The 15,792-nt window shown below is 29.7% G+C and overlaps 1 protein-coding gene and 1 pseudogene across 1 annotated transcript; one reads left to right on the top strand and one right to left on the bottom strand.

Moving 5' to 3' along the window:
- Positions 1-3,190: 3,190 nt before the first annotated feature.
- LOC140872255 (uncharacterized) lies at positions 3,191-4,507 on the bottom strand. Its single transcript, XM_073275068.1, has 2 exons — positions 4,090-4,507; positions 3,191-3,790 (listed from the first exon to the last, which is right to left on the bottom strand). The coding sequence occupies exons 1-2, from the start codon at positions 4,399-4,401 to the stop codon at positions 3,383-3,385; spliced, it is 720 nt and encodes a 239-aa protein (XP_073131169.1). The 5' UTR covers positions 4,402-4,507; the 3' UTR covers positions 3,191-3,382.
- A 6,715-nt stretch (positions 4,508-11,222) lies between these two features.
- On the top strand, positions 11,223-12,736 carry LOC140872055 (protein FAR1-RELATED SEQUENCE 5-like; annotated as a pseudogene).
- Positions 12,737-15,792: the final 3,056 nt, after the last annotated feature.

The raw sequence follows: 15,792 nt of genomic DNA, 5'->3' as shown, positions 1-15,792 counted from the left end.
TAAAATTTTGTAAAGTAAAAACTTAAAAGTGCTACTTATAAGTAATCTCAAATACTACCTTACTCTCATGTCGGATTGGTGTGAAGTGATCTATTTAGTTAAAACTATTCTGGATTAGTTGATTTGGATTATCCAAACTTTTTCTATACTTATAGCATATAATAAAATAATATAAAGTGTGTCAAATCATATATATATATATATATAATATATTATAAACATGATAAATAAATACTTATTTTTTAAAAAAATAATGCAAAACTATATTAAAGATAATTAATTTTAGGAAATTGTTATTTTACCTATATATTTTATAAATTGACATTACTATCCCTATATGTTTCTTCCTAATTTTATAAAGTCAATTGATCTATTTAAATTTTATATACTTTCTTATTTTATTTAGATATACGATCATGAATACACAAACATATATATATATATATATTAAAAAGTTAATAAGAACCAGATTTAATAATTCATGTAAAGTTATTTAATATTTTATGTATGATTTTATAAATAATCCATAGATAAGTAATATAATGTAAATTAAAAATAAATAAGAAAAAATAGTTAATACATTATTTGATTTGATGGATAGATTATTGTTTATTTGATTTAATTGATGTAAAATTATTAATTAATAAATAGATAAATAATATGACGAAAATAAGGCGAAATTGATTGGGATAATTTATACATAGATTAATAATGCATCAAACCAAACAATGTCTTATAATAAACTTGAGATCTAAATAAAAATATATTAATAAATTAAACTTAAAGTGTATATTTAATATTTACACGTATAATTATAAATATTTAAAAATAGAATAAAAATTATAATAGTAATATGAGAAATTTTAAGTATGGAAAGCGAATCAATCAATATTATGTATATAAAGAAAGTTACATGTGAGGGCATTTTTTATTTTTTATTTTAAAAAAAATGAAGTGTGATTAACAATTTTTAAAATGTAAATAACATTATCCCTGATTTTAATTGATTATTATTATTATTTGGCTGAGAGGTTCGGGCAGGCCGATATGAGGAAAAATGGAGCCAAATTTTATTGGAATGGAGCCAAATTTTATTGGATCGGATTTAATTGAGCCGAAGTTAGCAAACCTAACCCAACCAAAATTTTGGGTTGCCCATTGACGACTTAATTTTGGCTTCCAGATCAATCATCCCATAAATAAATTTTGTGAGAAATGGGCAATTTTAAATAAAAATATTTGGTGTGTTTTAGAAACTAAAATATGATTTCTTACTTAATAATATTTATATCAATTCATATGACATTTAAAATTTAGTCAATAAAAAAACATATTGTTTAAAGATGAAGCTCGAAATCAATATTTGGGCTATTTATTTGTCTTGGTCTAGACCTCATCTCGACAAGTTATCATTTTCAGTGATAACATATTATAGACGATCAAGTTCAATGAAAAGAAAGCAGTTGCAAAACAAAAACATTCCCTGTGATATACTCATATACATAAAATGTAAGAAATAATTATTTTTCTTATTACATCGCGGTATCGATAAATGTATTTTTCTTTATTTATTGTTGTTTTGACTTAGCATCTCTCTAATTGGAAATTTTTCAGATGAGTAGAAATTATATCTTTAAAAATATATTTAAATAATTCTAACTTTTAAAAGTTCTGTTATACTAAAGACAACAAAAACTGTTTTTATGTTTAAATATAATGCTTAAAAGTCGTTTATTTTTATTTTTATTAGAAGGCAAAAACAAAAAAATACTAATTTTTTTAAAAAAGAAATTTTAAATTATTTTCTTAAAAAATAACTTTTTATAACCAAATACTATATTTTTTTACCAACCAAACGCACTTAATTGTAATACGAGATAAGTACACTTTGGACGTTGGAAGGGGAAGATATAATTACCAAACTCCATTGCTACGTCAAAATTCAATCCAAATTAAACCAAAGCAATACTTGTTTCCATGTCGTTTTTGTTTGTAAATAAATTAATTATTAAAACCAAATCAAAACCAAATCCATTTGATTAATTATTTATCATGTCGATCGACGTCATTTTAGTTTTGACCAATCCCAACATGAGATTCATATGAAACAATAATAAATCATGTCCCACTAATTTCATACATATTAATTAATTTATCTATCAAATTAACTTCATTAATGTCCCAGTCGATGTCGACTGATTTAATTAAAAATTTTGAACAATGAAACATACACACACTATCGTATCAAAACGTGAGATCGTTAGACAACGAATTCTCGTCTCTAAAATATATTTATCATTTTTTTTTCAAGAATAAAATACTCCTTCCTATATATGAATGTTCTTATTTTAAAAATATAATAACATTAAATTGACAAAGCTATTCTGCATACTCAAACTTTCATTTTATGTTAAAGTTTAATGCACGTGTATACATGTATTGCGTGCCTAACAATAAATACTATATATATACATGTATATATTAAATTTTCAATTAATAACAAAATTTAATTATAGGGACGATATCTTTTTCCGCGGACTCCGTCATTTATAACCAGTATTGAAGCCGACCTATAACTTGTCTACACGCCAAATCCTATTTATATGATGCAATTTTCAACTCTCGATTTAAGTTCTCTAAACATATTTACTAAAAATTAATTAATGTATTTAAAACATACGGTGATGTGTATATATATAAATAAATATATATTTCTAAATAAAAATTTGAGAAGACATGACATAAGTGTAAAATTTTCTTGGAAAAATTACTTTTTTAGTCTTATATGTTTGTCATTTTGTGATTTTGGTCTTTTATATTTTCAGATTTCAGTTTTAGTCTGTTATCTTTATTTTTTTGGCAATTTTAGTCCTTTTTCTGATGTGGCGCTGATGTGCCACCAATGCAGTGCTGATATGGAGGTAACGTGTATAGTGCCACGTAAGCATTTTCGAATAAAAAAGACTGAAATTATTAAAAATCGAAACATGCCGGACTAAAAATGAAATATGAAAACATAAAGGACCGAAATCGCAAAGTGACAAACATAAATGACTAAAATTGCAATTTTCCCATTTATTTTTCTTTCCATGACGACAATAAGCACATAAATATAAAACTTGAAGAATTAGTAAAACACAAAAAGAGAATTACGGAAAAAACATGATCAATAAGTAAATCAATTACTTTGATCACTCCAAAGTCAAATCTAAGTCTTTTAATTGCACCAAAATTCCGAAAAATGAAATTTACGTATTCATATATACATATACAATAATCAACTTCTAGGAATCAAGCAGAATTAATTCTTGAAAAAAGAAAGTATTATACCAAAATTAATTACTTCTTTTTCTTCCTTCTTTAGATTACATATATAACATCATCATATTCTCTGAAGAAATCCCTGCAAAACCACCCTTTTCTTGTATTCATGCGAATCTAGATCAAGAATCTTATTGTCCGAATCATTTTTGTGCTGAAAAGATTCATTTTTCTGTTTGAAACAATATTGGACGAAGAAAACCCATGCAGCCGAGCAAAGAATCGCGCAAACCTTACCCCAAATCAGCATCACCGCTAGTGTCAAAGCAATCACCGACACCCCCACCATGGAGTCAACTTTCCCGGCCTCTCCGATCAGCCGTGGCTGCGGTGGTTCGGGCCGTGCTGGTAGGGAGATCGAATGTCTCAGCTTCATCATCGGGCTGCCCGATGTTTCTTGGACGATACTTTGTTCTTGCTTCTTGTTCTTGTTCTTGTTCTTCTCCTCCGCGATCATTTCTTGATCGATCTAAATAAACAACCCATTCTCACACATGGAATATATATATAGAGTTTTGATATATATACTGAGACAACGATCTGATATGCAAGTGCTCACGTACATGTTCACGGTGCTCACTATATCAAATTTATATATATTACATAGATTAAGGTAGTGTGTGAGCAGAGCTTCTAAGAAACACTTCTCAGCTTTTCGTTGAAAAATGCTTCTAAGAAGCATTTCTCAGCTTTTCGTTGAAAAGTGCTTCTAAGAAGCTCTCTCAAACACTGCTTAAATATCACACATGCATGGAGATAGATACACACCTTGTCATTGAGTTGATGAACGAGTGGCGGCGGGGATTTGGCTGCGACTATCTGAATTTCTTTAATCGATTCCGACGTGGGAAGATCAGATTTGTCAAACTCAGGCTTCTTACTTCCATATTTCGCTGATTCGCCAAGAGCATGAGCAGATGGTAGTACTGCTGGGTCCTGGTAGAGTTTCTTCCTGTGCTGCTTTTTCAAACCAAAACAAGCCCCAAAACTAAATAATCCACCGCCACCACCGCCGCGGCGGCGGCGGGAGCTGGTTGTGTTTTTGTTTCCCTTTGTCGTAGGTTGGGTAGTACTACTCATAGGAGATCGATCCAGAGCAACATAAGCACAAATTCAAACAAGAAGAAAATATGCAACCTATAATAATATATATATATATATATACACACACAAATGTATGTATTTATCCGTGTGTGCAATAATATATACTATATTGGCTACAATATTGGTACCTGAACACACGATTTAATTTTTCTATTATTTTCATTACGGAAAAATATTAAAAAATTTGGCAAGGATAATCTGAGACTATATCAACACATATATTATAATAGCAAGTGTAAAATAAAAATATACTATATTATATATCGTCATTGTCTAGACTTTGGCTGGGGCATACAAAGTCAAATTAACTATCTAAGTTTCCATATTTTGATTTTTATGTTTTACGCGTTAAACTTGGCCTTAGTCCAGCTGAACATTTGTTTTTTTCTTAGAGCTAGCACATATCGAATATGATAGTAATTATATTAGGTGTCATGTCAGCGTGTAAATATATATATATATATTTTTGTGACATGGGAACCCGCAACCGCTACTTTTCGGATTAACGCAATAGCCTGCAAACTACGATAGTAAGGTAAACCACATTAGGCAAGCTCTTTGCATGTGACAGACTAGTCCAAGAAGGTGTTGGCAGGAAGAATCGAACTCCTGGCCTATGACCAAAAGTTCACCTACTATATCAACTTGGACACCCCTTGAGGGCGCATAAATAATTTTTTGTACTTCATTAACACAACAATGAAACATGACTAAAAATTTTTGGAACGTAGATACACTTTTATTGATGCGAGAACAACTTGGTCTATTTGGATGACCAAAACCAAAATAGTACAATTTTAGAGACGGATTTAACTATTTTTTTTGAATAATCACTAGTTGTCCTATGCACACATTATGAACTTTTTATGGTCTTTTCTTATAATATTTTTTTACAAATCTATTGGTGTGTTTAGCAAAATCCATTCGTAATGAATTTGAAATCATTAGAACTAGTTTCGACTTCACCCAAATATGAACTCATTTCAATCCCTCCATTCAAACACGCCATCAAATCGAAATCCTTCAATCCAAATGTAATCTAAGCTAGATTGGTTGGTTGGACAAAATTCAAACATATCTTTATTTCACTTCATACTAAGTTATGCAATTTCAATAGTGAATGTCACTACAAAAAAAAAAAAAAAACAACAATTTGTCATGGTTTGTTTTAAACCGTGGCAACATTTTGCCACGGTTTATTCCAACCGTAGCAATTTGCCACAGTTACATAAAACCGTGGAAAATGTTCCCACGGTGTTAATTAACCGGTGCAATTTTGCCACGGTTCATTTGACCGTGTAAAATCGTGGCAAAATTATTGCCACGTTTTAACTTAAACGTGGCAAATTGACACGGTTTTTAATAACCGTCGCAAATTGCCACGGGTAATAAAAACCGTGGCAAAATGTTTGCCACGGTGTTAGTTAAAACGTAACAATATTGCCACGATTAATTCTAACCGTGGCAAAATAAATTAATTCATTAAATTTTAGCTGTAAATTAATTATATGTAAATTTAGTTTATGATATATCTATTACATATGTCCCGTAAAATATCGTAATCTTGTGTCTACAATAAAATTACATCAAATTTAATAATAAAAATAATTAATTAAATTTGCCACGATTTAACTCAAATCGTGACAATATTGCTACAGTTATAGAAAAACCGTAGCAATATTGCCACGGTTCTATAACCGTAGCAATATTGTCACGGTTATGATTAACCGTGGCAAAATTAAATAATTCGTTAAATTTTAACTGTAAATTAATTATATGTAAATTTAGTTTATGATATATGTCCCGTAAAATATCGTATCTTGTGTTTGTAATAAAATTACATCTCCTTTCAAAAAAACAAAAGTAAATTACATCAGATTTAATAATACAAATAATTAATTAATTAAATTTGTCACGGTTTAACTCAAACTGTGGCAATATTGCTACGGTTATAGAACAACCGTGGCAATATTGCCACGGTTAATATTAACCGTGGCAAAATTAAATAATTCGTTAAATTATTTAATATAATAAATTATATTATATTTTGTCACGGTTTGTCACACCGTAGCAATATTGCCACGGTTTTAGTATAACTGTGACAACATTGTTACGGTTTTAGGAAAACCGTGGCAAAATATTTTATAATCTCTTTCCTCGATCCCCCTTTTCTTCTTTCTCTTCTTCTTCCTCACTCCATTTCTGCCAAAACCTTACATGCCATCGTTACTCCCTGCCTCTTTCCATCGATTTATCCTTCAAAATAATATGATATTTGAAATCTGTGTGTTGTAGGCTTCATTTTCTTGTAGTTTTTTTTTCATTTTTTCGTTGCCAATTTCACGTGGACTCCGCCGACACCCGCTACCGCCGCCTGCCATCAGGACGTCGCTGTCGTTGCTTCTGGTGAGTCAGTTTATTTTTTAAATTTGTTTATGTATTAATTTGTGTTTGGTGATTTATCAATTAAATGGGTTTTTTTTTTGTGTTTGTAAGGTGTTTTTGTAGCCATGCCGCCGTCTGCCGTCATGACGCCGCTACCATGACGAATATTAAATATTTATTATTAATTAATAATATATATAAATAAACTTTTTTAATATAAAACATTAAAATCCTAACCGTGGAAACTTTTAATATAAAACATTAAAATATTTCCACGGTTAGGGTAAATCGTGACAACTTTTAAAAAGTTTGCAAACGTTTGCCACGTTGATTAAAAATAACATTAATATTGGTTTGTAATAGGACACAATGGACTTTTATAGCAACTTGAGTTAATTATTTTTGTAAAAAGATGACGGATATAAAGTAATTACTATAGGAGCCCATTGTGCAGTAGCACAGGTGCGAGCCTGAACCGAGGGCATCAACATGAACACATGGAAATAAGTGTTGTGTAGGGCAGGAAATAATTGTTGTGTAGGGCAAAGTAATGCGTATGGAGGAACCACCTCTTGAACATGTGTGCAGGCTGTAGGAACGCAGAAGTTCTACATATGTGAGAACCACCACTTGAACCTATAGGAGCCACCTACACTGGTGGATCGAGGGGTGACGTCGCGTTTTGAATGAGAGGTTGGCTTATAATGTGCTACAATAAACTTTTATATCAACTTCAATAATTTTCATAAAGTAATGACGAATACAAAGTATAGTTGTTATAAAGACTCATTGTGCAGTCTCGTAGGCGCGAGACTGAGCCTGAGATGTAAAGCTGTTAAAAATGGGCCAGGGGGAGGGCCAACCCGCAACCACCAAAACCCGCTTGTTGGTAGGGCGGGGAGGGATATTAGCAACCCAACTTGTTGATTTTATGGCACGGGACGGGCTAGCCCGACAATTTTTAGTCATATTTGGCAGGTTGGGGCGGTTTTAGCCCGCAACCCGCCACAACCCACCACTGGGTGGGGTGGGGCGGGACGAGCCATCGTTTGGAGGGTTCAAAATTTCCAACCCAACCCGCCTATTTAGTAAGATGGGGTGGACCAAGCCAACAAGCCCAACACACTTTGACAGCTCTATTGAGACGTGACAATTGAGGTAGTTGTTATAGAGATCCACTATACACTCGCGCAAGCGCGAGCCTAGACCCGAGGCGTGACAATCGTGTCCACCCCTATTAGTATAGGGTTCTTCACTATCATAAGTATTATAAGGAAATAAAATTATGTTTTGATTGACGACTGTAGTTTTTAGCTTAATTGTAAGTGTTTAATTCTAACAAAGTATATTGTTTTAAAACTAAATTGGAGAAAATTATTTCTGTGTATTATCAAAAATTTTTAAATCAAACATGTGTATGCACTTTGTATATATTTAAACATTTTATAGATATGATCTATAATTTATTAATTTGAACTATATAAATTGTTTTTGACGTTCATTAAATTAGTTTTTATAATTACAAGTATGAATTTTTCGAGATGGTCTTACGGGTTAATATCTTAATATTGGTTGATCATATTCATATTTGTAGTGAAAAAAAATAATATTTTTGATATAAAATATGGTATTTTTTATGAATTGAACCAAGCCATAGAGATCTGAGACAGTCTAATAGAAGTTTTTATGTATAATTATTAATAGTCAAAGTTTTATATTTTTATGATGGTGTTATCCCACCTAACAATACTTTTAGTTGAACCTTTTCAGATATTTAAATTTTAATTTTAATATATATATATATATATATATATATATATATAAACTTTATCTTATATACAAAGAAACTATTTTTTCAGTCTCTATATTACATTTGTTTTTGAATACTTTAAAATATCTATATTATGTAAGTTATTTTAGTAAAATATAATTTCTAGCTAACGGCTTATTGTAAACATACAATTTTAAAATCTAAACTATATTATTAAGCATGAACCTCTTATATATACTAATTTTGATACCATGATACCCTTTTTATTTAATATCAAATGTACCCTTATTTATTTAATATTAGATAATGAAGAAAAGCTTTACTATCATAATTTCGCTAGCATAAAAAAAGAACTATTTTAATCTCATTCAAATTTAAATGACTCATTCACTTCTCATCACATAAAACACAATAAATTTGCATAAAATTTATTACAAAAATGTATAACGTATTAATAAGTCCTAATTATAGAATAAGTACTTGAATGTTGTAAAATGGAAGATAGGAAAATCAGGCAAGCTTCAAAGACAAGAAGAAAAGGTTAAAAGAGGCAAGCTGTAATTTGACAAAGGATAATGCTACGTGTACATATAGTCTTACATAGAGGATTGCATGCCTCATTAAATTAGGAAAGTAATCAAAATTCTTTTAAAATATCTTTATTTCCAACCTATAATTGTTTGTATGTTAAAAAAACTCTTAAAAAATATTATTATTATTTATTTTATTATTTATTGTGCAGTTTTAGGGGTATCAAAATTGAATTCGGCCCGAGTTGATCAGATAATTATTAGGTTAAGGTTGAGGTTTTGGGGTTCAGGTTGGACTCGAAATATTTGATTTTATTAAATTTTTAACAAAATAATTAAATACACATAATAATAAACAATATATTTTGATTTAAATACATAATAGCTTATATAATTCTATATAATTTAAATTTAAAATTTCAAGTGTACAAAATTTAAAATATGCTTACTCCACAAAATAAAAATTATTTTTAAAAATCAATGTTTTACAAAATAATTATTACATATTTAAAATCTATGATATAATATAAAATAATTTTTTTCAAACATACAATATATAAAAATATAGTAAATATTTCTTAATTTTATAAATAAGTACAAATTTTTTTACAAATTTCTCAAACCAAATTCGAATAAATCAATAGTGACCGACTCGAACTCGACTAACCCAATCAACACAAACCTACATAATTTGATTTTTTATTTTGTTTTTATTAACAAAAATAATTAATTATTACACATAATAATATTAAATATATTTTAATTTAAATATATAATAATAAAATCTCTCATATATGATTTAAATTTGAAATTTTAATTTTAAAAATTTTAAAATATATTTACTATAAAAAATAGACAATTATTAGTTTTGTTAAACTTAGTAAATATTTATATTTTACAATTTTATAAAATAGTTATTTTTGTTGAACTCAGTAAAATTAATTCTAAAGTAAATAATAAAAAATAATAATATTTTTGTTAAAAAAAATTTTGAGCAAGACAAAGAACTGTAAGTTGAAAATAAATCAATTTTAAAAAAAATTGAGATACTTTCCTAATTTAATAAGACGTGTAACCCTCTATGTAAGACTCTATGTACACATAGCATTGTCCATTTTTTTTTACTACTCTTCACAAGGCCCATTACTCATGATAGGTGTGAAAAAATTTATCTTTAACCCTAATTACGCAAGCTACGTACAAGATCGCCTTCCTCCCTCTTTTCTTTTCGTGAAAGACGGAGTAGACAACCATCGTAGTTTCAGTAAGTATATTTCACCATATTTTTGTCAAATATGCTTAATTTGGATTTCTTTTATTTAGTTTAGTTAATTTTTGTACGTAAATTTGTGCATGAATGATTTTAGGTTTCTTGGTCTCTGAAGTCTTCGGTCGCACTGCAGAAGTGTAAGTCTATTAACTTTCATCAATTCGAATGTTGTAACGACGATTTTTATCTGTCTTTATCGTTGATACTATAGGATTTTTCGCTCTAATTTTTTATGTACAATCATCTCCTACATATTAATTCAAGAAAGACAAAACCACTAATTATGATGTTGGTTGTTCACGTTAACGAAACACGGTAGAAGCTGAGACTAAGAATATTAATTTTGTGTGAATTGATAAGAAAAAACGAAAAATGTTAATTAAATTCTCTCAACATTATATTTGGACTTTTTTCTTTTAAAAAAAAGATTTTTTTTGGCTTTTCAAGTAATGCTTTTATAAGTTCTGAGCATTAATATAATTCAGACTCTATTACATTAACACCATATATTTCTGGTCTCTAATTTATATTATACATAATTTATATATATATATATATATATATATATATATATATATATATAGATCTAAATTTATACAGAAATCGATGATATTATCTAATATTAATATAATAATAATGATCATATGCTGTAGGAATAAGTTTTTTTTTTATTTATTTATAGATGTGTCTTGTGAATTCCACTAAAGAATCGGTGGATATCTTGTTTTATTTATTTATTTTTTCTTTTAGAATTTTGGTGTTTGCGTTGCTCAATTGATTAACCAAGAATATAAGTGGAGAAGCGTCATTTTCTTGCAGTACTCGTTGGCAAAGCTTGCTCATGTCTGAAATAGGTAATTTCATGTCACATCTCATTTCTAATATTATGATATGGAAATTGAATTTTGGGGAGTTTGGATTTCATAAAATAATGTAATTGTAAGTTTGCAAAATATTTTTTTTGTGCAGGTGTTGTAAATTCAGTAGATGGTGGTTTAATGAATGATACTCCTTTACTTGTGGAAGATAGTGAGATAGAGCCCAAGGTAGAGATGAAGTTTAAAAATGAGAATGAAGTTTTTGAATTCTACAAGAAATATGTCTATCGTGTTGGTTTTTCAGTTAGAAAAAAAACTTCACAGAAGAATAACAAAGAAGTTGTTACATTTGTTGTGTTCACATGTAGTCAAGAAGGTTGCAGAAGTAGTAATACAAACACTACACTGAAGCCCCAACCAACCAGTCAAACAGGTTGCAAAGCTAGGTTGTCAGCTTGTTCAGATTCTACTGGAGTATGGAAAATTACCAGTGTCTATCTCGAGCACAATCACGAAATTAGCCCATCCAAATCCAGAGTATTTCGTTGCTATCGTCAGTTGAATGCTCATGTGAAACGACAACTAGAGGTGAATGATATAGCAGGTATTCCTTTCATAAAAGTTTTAACTCGGTTGTTGTTGAAAAAGGTGAATATGAGAATATGACTTTTATTGAAAAATATTGTCGTAATTATATCGATAAGGTCAGAAAATTAAGACTTGGAGAGGCAGATGCAGCTGCTATTCAAGATTATTTCTAAAAAATGCAGTCTCTTTGTCCTGGTTTTTTCTTTAGCTTAGATTTGGATGATGATGGTCGATTAAAAAATGTATTTTGGGCAGATAATAGGAGTAGGCAAGCTTACAAGGAATTTGGTGATGTAGTGACTTTTGATACAACATATTTGACTAATAAGTATGACATGCCATTTGCTTATTTCATCAGTGTAAATATCATGGATATTCGACACTACTTGGATAAGGTATACTTTCTAATAAGGATACAGATACATTTGTATGGTTGTTTAGGATATGGCTAGAATGCATGGAATTTCAGACACCTCAAGGGATAATAACTGATCAGGACAAAGCAATGCAGAATGCCATAGAAATCGTATTTCCTAACACAAAACATAGGTGGTGTTTATGGTATATACTTAAGAAATTACCTGAAAAATTTGGATATCATTCTCAAAAGGCTTCCATACTCTGGTCTGTGCACGAATTGGTGTATGAATCACAAAGTGCGGATGAGTTCGAACAGGGCTGGGCTTCTATACTTGATATGTATGAATTTCAAAATAATGATTGGTTGATAGGGCTTTACAGGGAGAGACGTCGTTGGGTTCCTTGTTTTCTCAGGACATCATTTTGGGCCGGAATGTCAACAACTCAACGAAGTGAGGGTATGAATGATTTTTTTGATGGGTATGTGCATTCAAAAACATCTTTAAAATAGTTTGTGGAGCAATATGAGCAAGCTCTAAGAAGTAAAGTTGAGAAAGAGTTCCAAGCCAATTTTAAGTCCTTCTCCTAGGTGGTCCCTTGCGTTATTCGATTCGATATGGAGAGGCAATTTCAAAGTGCTTATACAATTGTAAAATTTAAAGAATTTCAACAAGAATTGACGGGAAATATGTATTCTGACATTGAATCCACTGATGAGGGGTCCTTTGGTGTGAGATATATGGTTACTGAAGATTTTACCGTGCATGAGAAAGTTAAGGAAAAAAGATTTGAAACTATGTTTGAGAGAGACAAATGCACATTTTCTTGTAGTTGTCACCTATTTTAGTTCAGAGGAATAATTTGTAGGCATGCTATTATAGTTTTGATCCGCAATAAGTTTTCGGTCGTTCCCAAGCAATATATACTTCGGCGTTGGAGGAAGGATGTGCGTAGATTGTATACGAGGGTGAAGATCAATTATAATGGATGGATAACTACTCCTGGTCAGTTAAATTATGAGAAGTTGTGTGACGCATTTAAAAATGTTGCAGATTTGGCTGCAGATAATGATAATGAAACTCAAATGCTTCTCGAGTGGATTGAAAGTAAAACAAGTGATCTTGCTATTTCAAAGTTGCGATTAGATTGTGGTCGTAATTTGGTACCACCTCCAAGCATGCAAGTACAGTCTGATCATGTTGATAATTTATACCAAGCTTCTACTTGCAAAGTTCTTGATCCAAAATATACTAAAACAAAAGGAGCCCCTAAGAAACTTTGAAAAAATGTCCATTGGAGAAGTGCTCCAAGAAATCGAAGGTATAAGATATTCTCAATAATTTTTTATGAATTATCAATATCTGGCATTCTATTCATACATATGTTGGTTTGTAGGTATCGGTGAAATCAATCAAAGGAAAAAACTCACAACCAGAAAATATTGAATATAGTAATGTGTTTATTCAACCACCTGGTCAAAATTCTGTGATGACTCCGCTCTCTTTCTCACAACAATTAATGGTATAATATTATGATCTTAATGTTTCAAGTCGTTAATAATGTTTGTGTTTGTTTCTTACGTTTGCATAATAATTCTAGGGTGTTCATCATCTTCCTTGGAATATCGATTGCGACGTACATTTAGTATCCAATTACGGAATTGATCAAGCATCGAGGCGGTGTTCCAATGTGGATAAAGAGATGGAATGAGTTATGAAGCAAGTCAATTGGACATCCGATTAGATATATATTAATTTAGATTTTTTTAATGTTAGTTGGAAGATTCTGAATTTGAAACAAATGTGCATTCATGTTTTTTCACGCAATTTGATATGCTTCGGTTTGTATGTTTCATTCATGAAAACTCCTATTTAGTTTGTAATATGCATTCATTAAGATATTATAATATTTCTTATCAATTAAAAATATTGAAAATTTTAAATTTACAATTTTCAAGTAATCACCTTCATACGCAAAGTACAAATTAAGAAGAAAAAAATTTAAGAGAAAAATATAAACTAAAATAAATAAAAATAATCGAACAACAAAAATTTCTCAATTGGATCCCAATTTAAATTCTTGAAAATATGGACAATAAATAATGAAAAACGAAAAAAAAAATTTAAAACTAAGAATTTTTTGGCTTAAAATAAAAATAAAATAAATAAAAAACAATAGTTTTTATCTAAATGTATTTTTTGAGCAAATTAAACAATTAGAGAAGAAATCATTTTAAAAAGAATTTAGGGTAATTTTGTAATTTAAGAACAACTTGTAATCCTATTTGTAAGTCTATTTGTACATGTAGCATTATCCAAAAAAAAAATTTGAAAAAATTCAAATTATCGTGAGAAATTGATTATAATTCAATTGGAGAGATTTTGATGAGATGACTTGTAATCCAATTTGTAAAGCTATTTGTACATATAGCATTATCCAAACAATATTTGGTGCGACGTGCGAATACAACCTTGTAACAGCTTACTCTACGTATTTTTTGTTAGAATCCAAGAGAGGTTAAATAATTGGGTCACTTAACAAATATAATTTAACATTTTTAAAATGGTTTTAGGAAATTTTGTGTTCACGTTGTGGAAAAGTTGATGCCAATTGAATAATAAGTAACAATTTTATTTAAAAAAAAGACAATGAAAGCGATAAACAATACAAGAATTTGTTAAAAAATCTTTTGTGTGTGTGTGTGAGGAATTTTAATGATCTTGATCCTCATGCCGCTACTTTCTTTACGAGTGATCGCACCGCGATTTTGAACAGTTTTTCACTAATTTTAAATCGAATTATTATGTACGGTTCGATTTGAATTTTTTTTAATCATGTTTTTTTTAATATAAAAGTAGATGTGCGGTTTCGGACGGTCATGTGGTTTTTTTATGAATAGAAAATAATCAACAACTTAATTACAAACAAAGTATTAATGAGCAATGAAATAAAACAAAAAAAAGTTGATATAATAATATTAAATAACCTTAAAATGTCTTAAAAAAATATAGTCTAAATTACATAAAAAAAAATAGATAAAACGATAATAAAAATTTGAACCATGCAATTTTATAGTTCCAATCAGGCACTTGACGTCTTCTTCATCACTTTAACTTGAAGATGTTTCTGAGCTGGTTGACTCTGTATCTAATTCAACTCATTTGCATTTGTTCTCTTCTGCCAACAATGTTTTTTGATCTTTCTTCCTTCGGAAAATTTTCCTTTCTTCTCTGGATCCTTTCTTGACAGATGACTTCTTCCAATCTTTCTTTGGTCTGGTACATTCTGTTATGAAGTGTTAATTTCTTCCACAGTTGTAAAAAGCTTGATCTGATTCATTGGTTCTTTTCTTCGAAAACTAGACTTGTTCAAGCTTTGAAAGTTCTCGTGGTTCTTTCTCATGAATTTTTCAAATTTCTTCACAAACAATGACATGACATCACTGCTAAGTTGTTCTGCTTCCTTTGATGTAGATGATTCATCTACTGCTGTTAAGATTTTAGTGACTTGTGGAGAAGTTGGTTCCTCTTCAATACTAGCACCCTGCTCGAACTCATAAGCTTTGAGGTTTGCAAACAAATCATTTAGTTCAGTTTTGTTGAGGTCTTTTGATTCCCTCATTGCAATGGTTTTAACATCTCATTC

Source organism: Henckelia pumila, unplaced genomic scaffold (assembly GCF_033568475.1).
Source record: "Henckelia pumila isolate YLH828 unplaced genomic scaffold, ASM3356847v2 CTG_461:::fragment_3, whole genome shotgun sequence".
Classification (NCBI taxonomy): domain Eukaryota; kingdom Viridiplantae; phylum Streptophyta; class Magnoliopsida; order Lamiales; family Gesneriaceae; genus Henckelia; species Henckelia pumila.
This window is presented reverse-complemented; position numbering and strand designations above follow the sequence as displayed.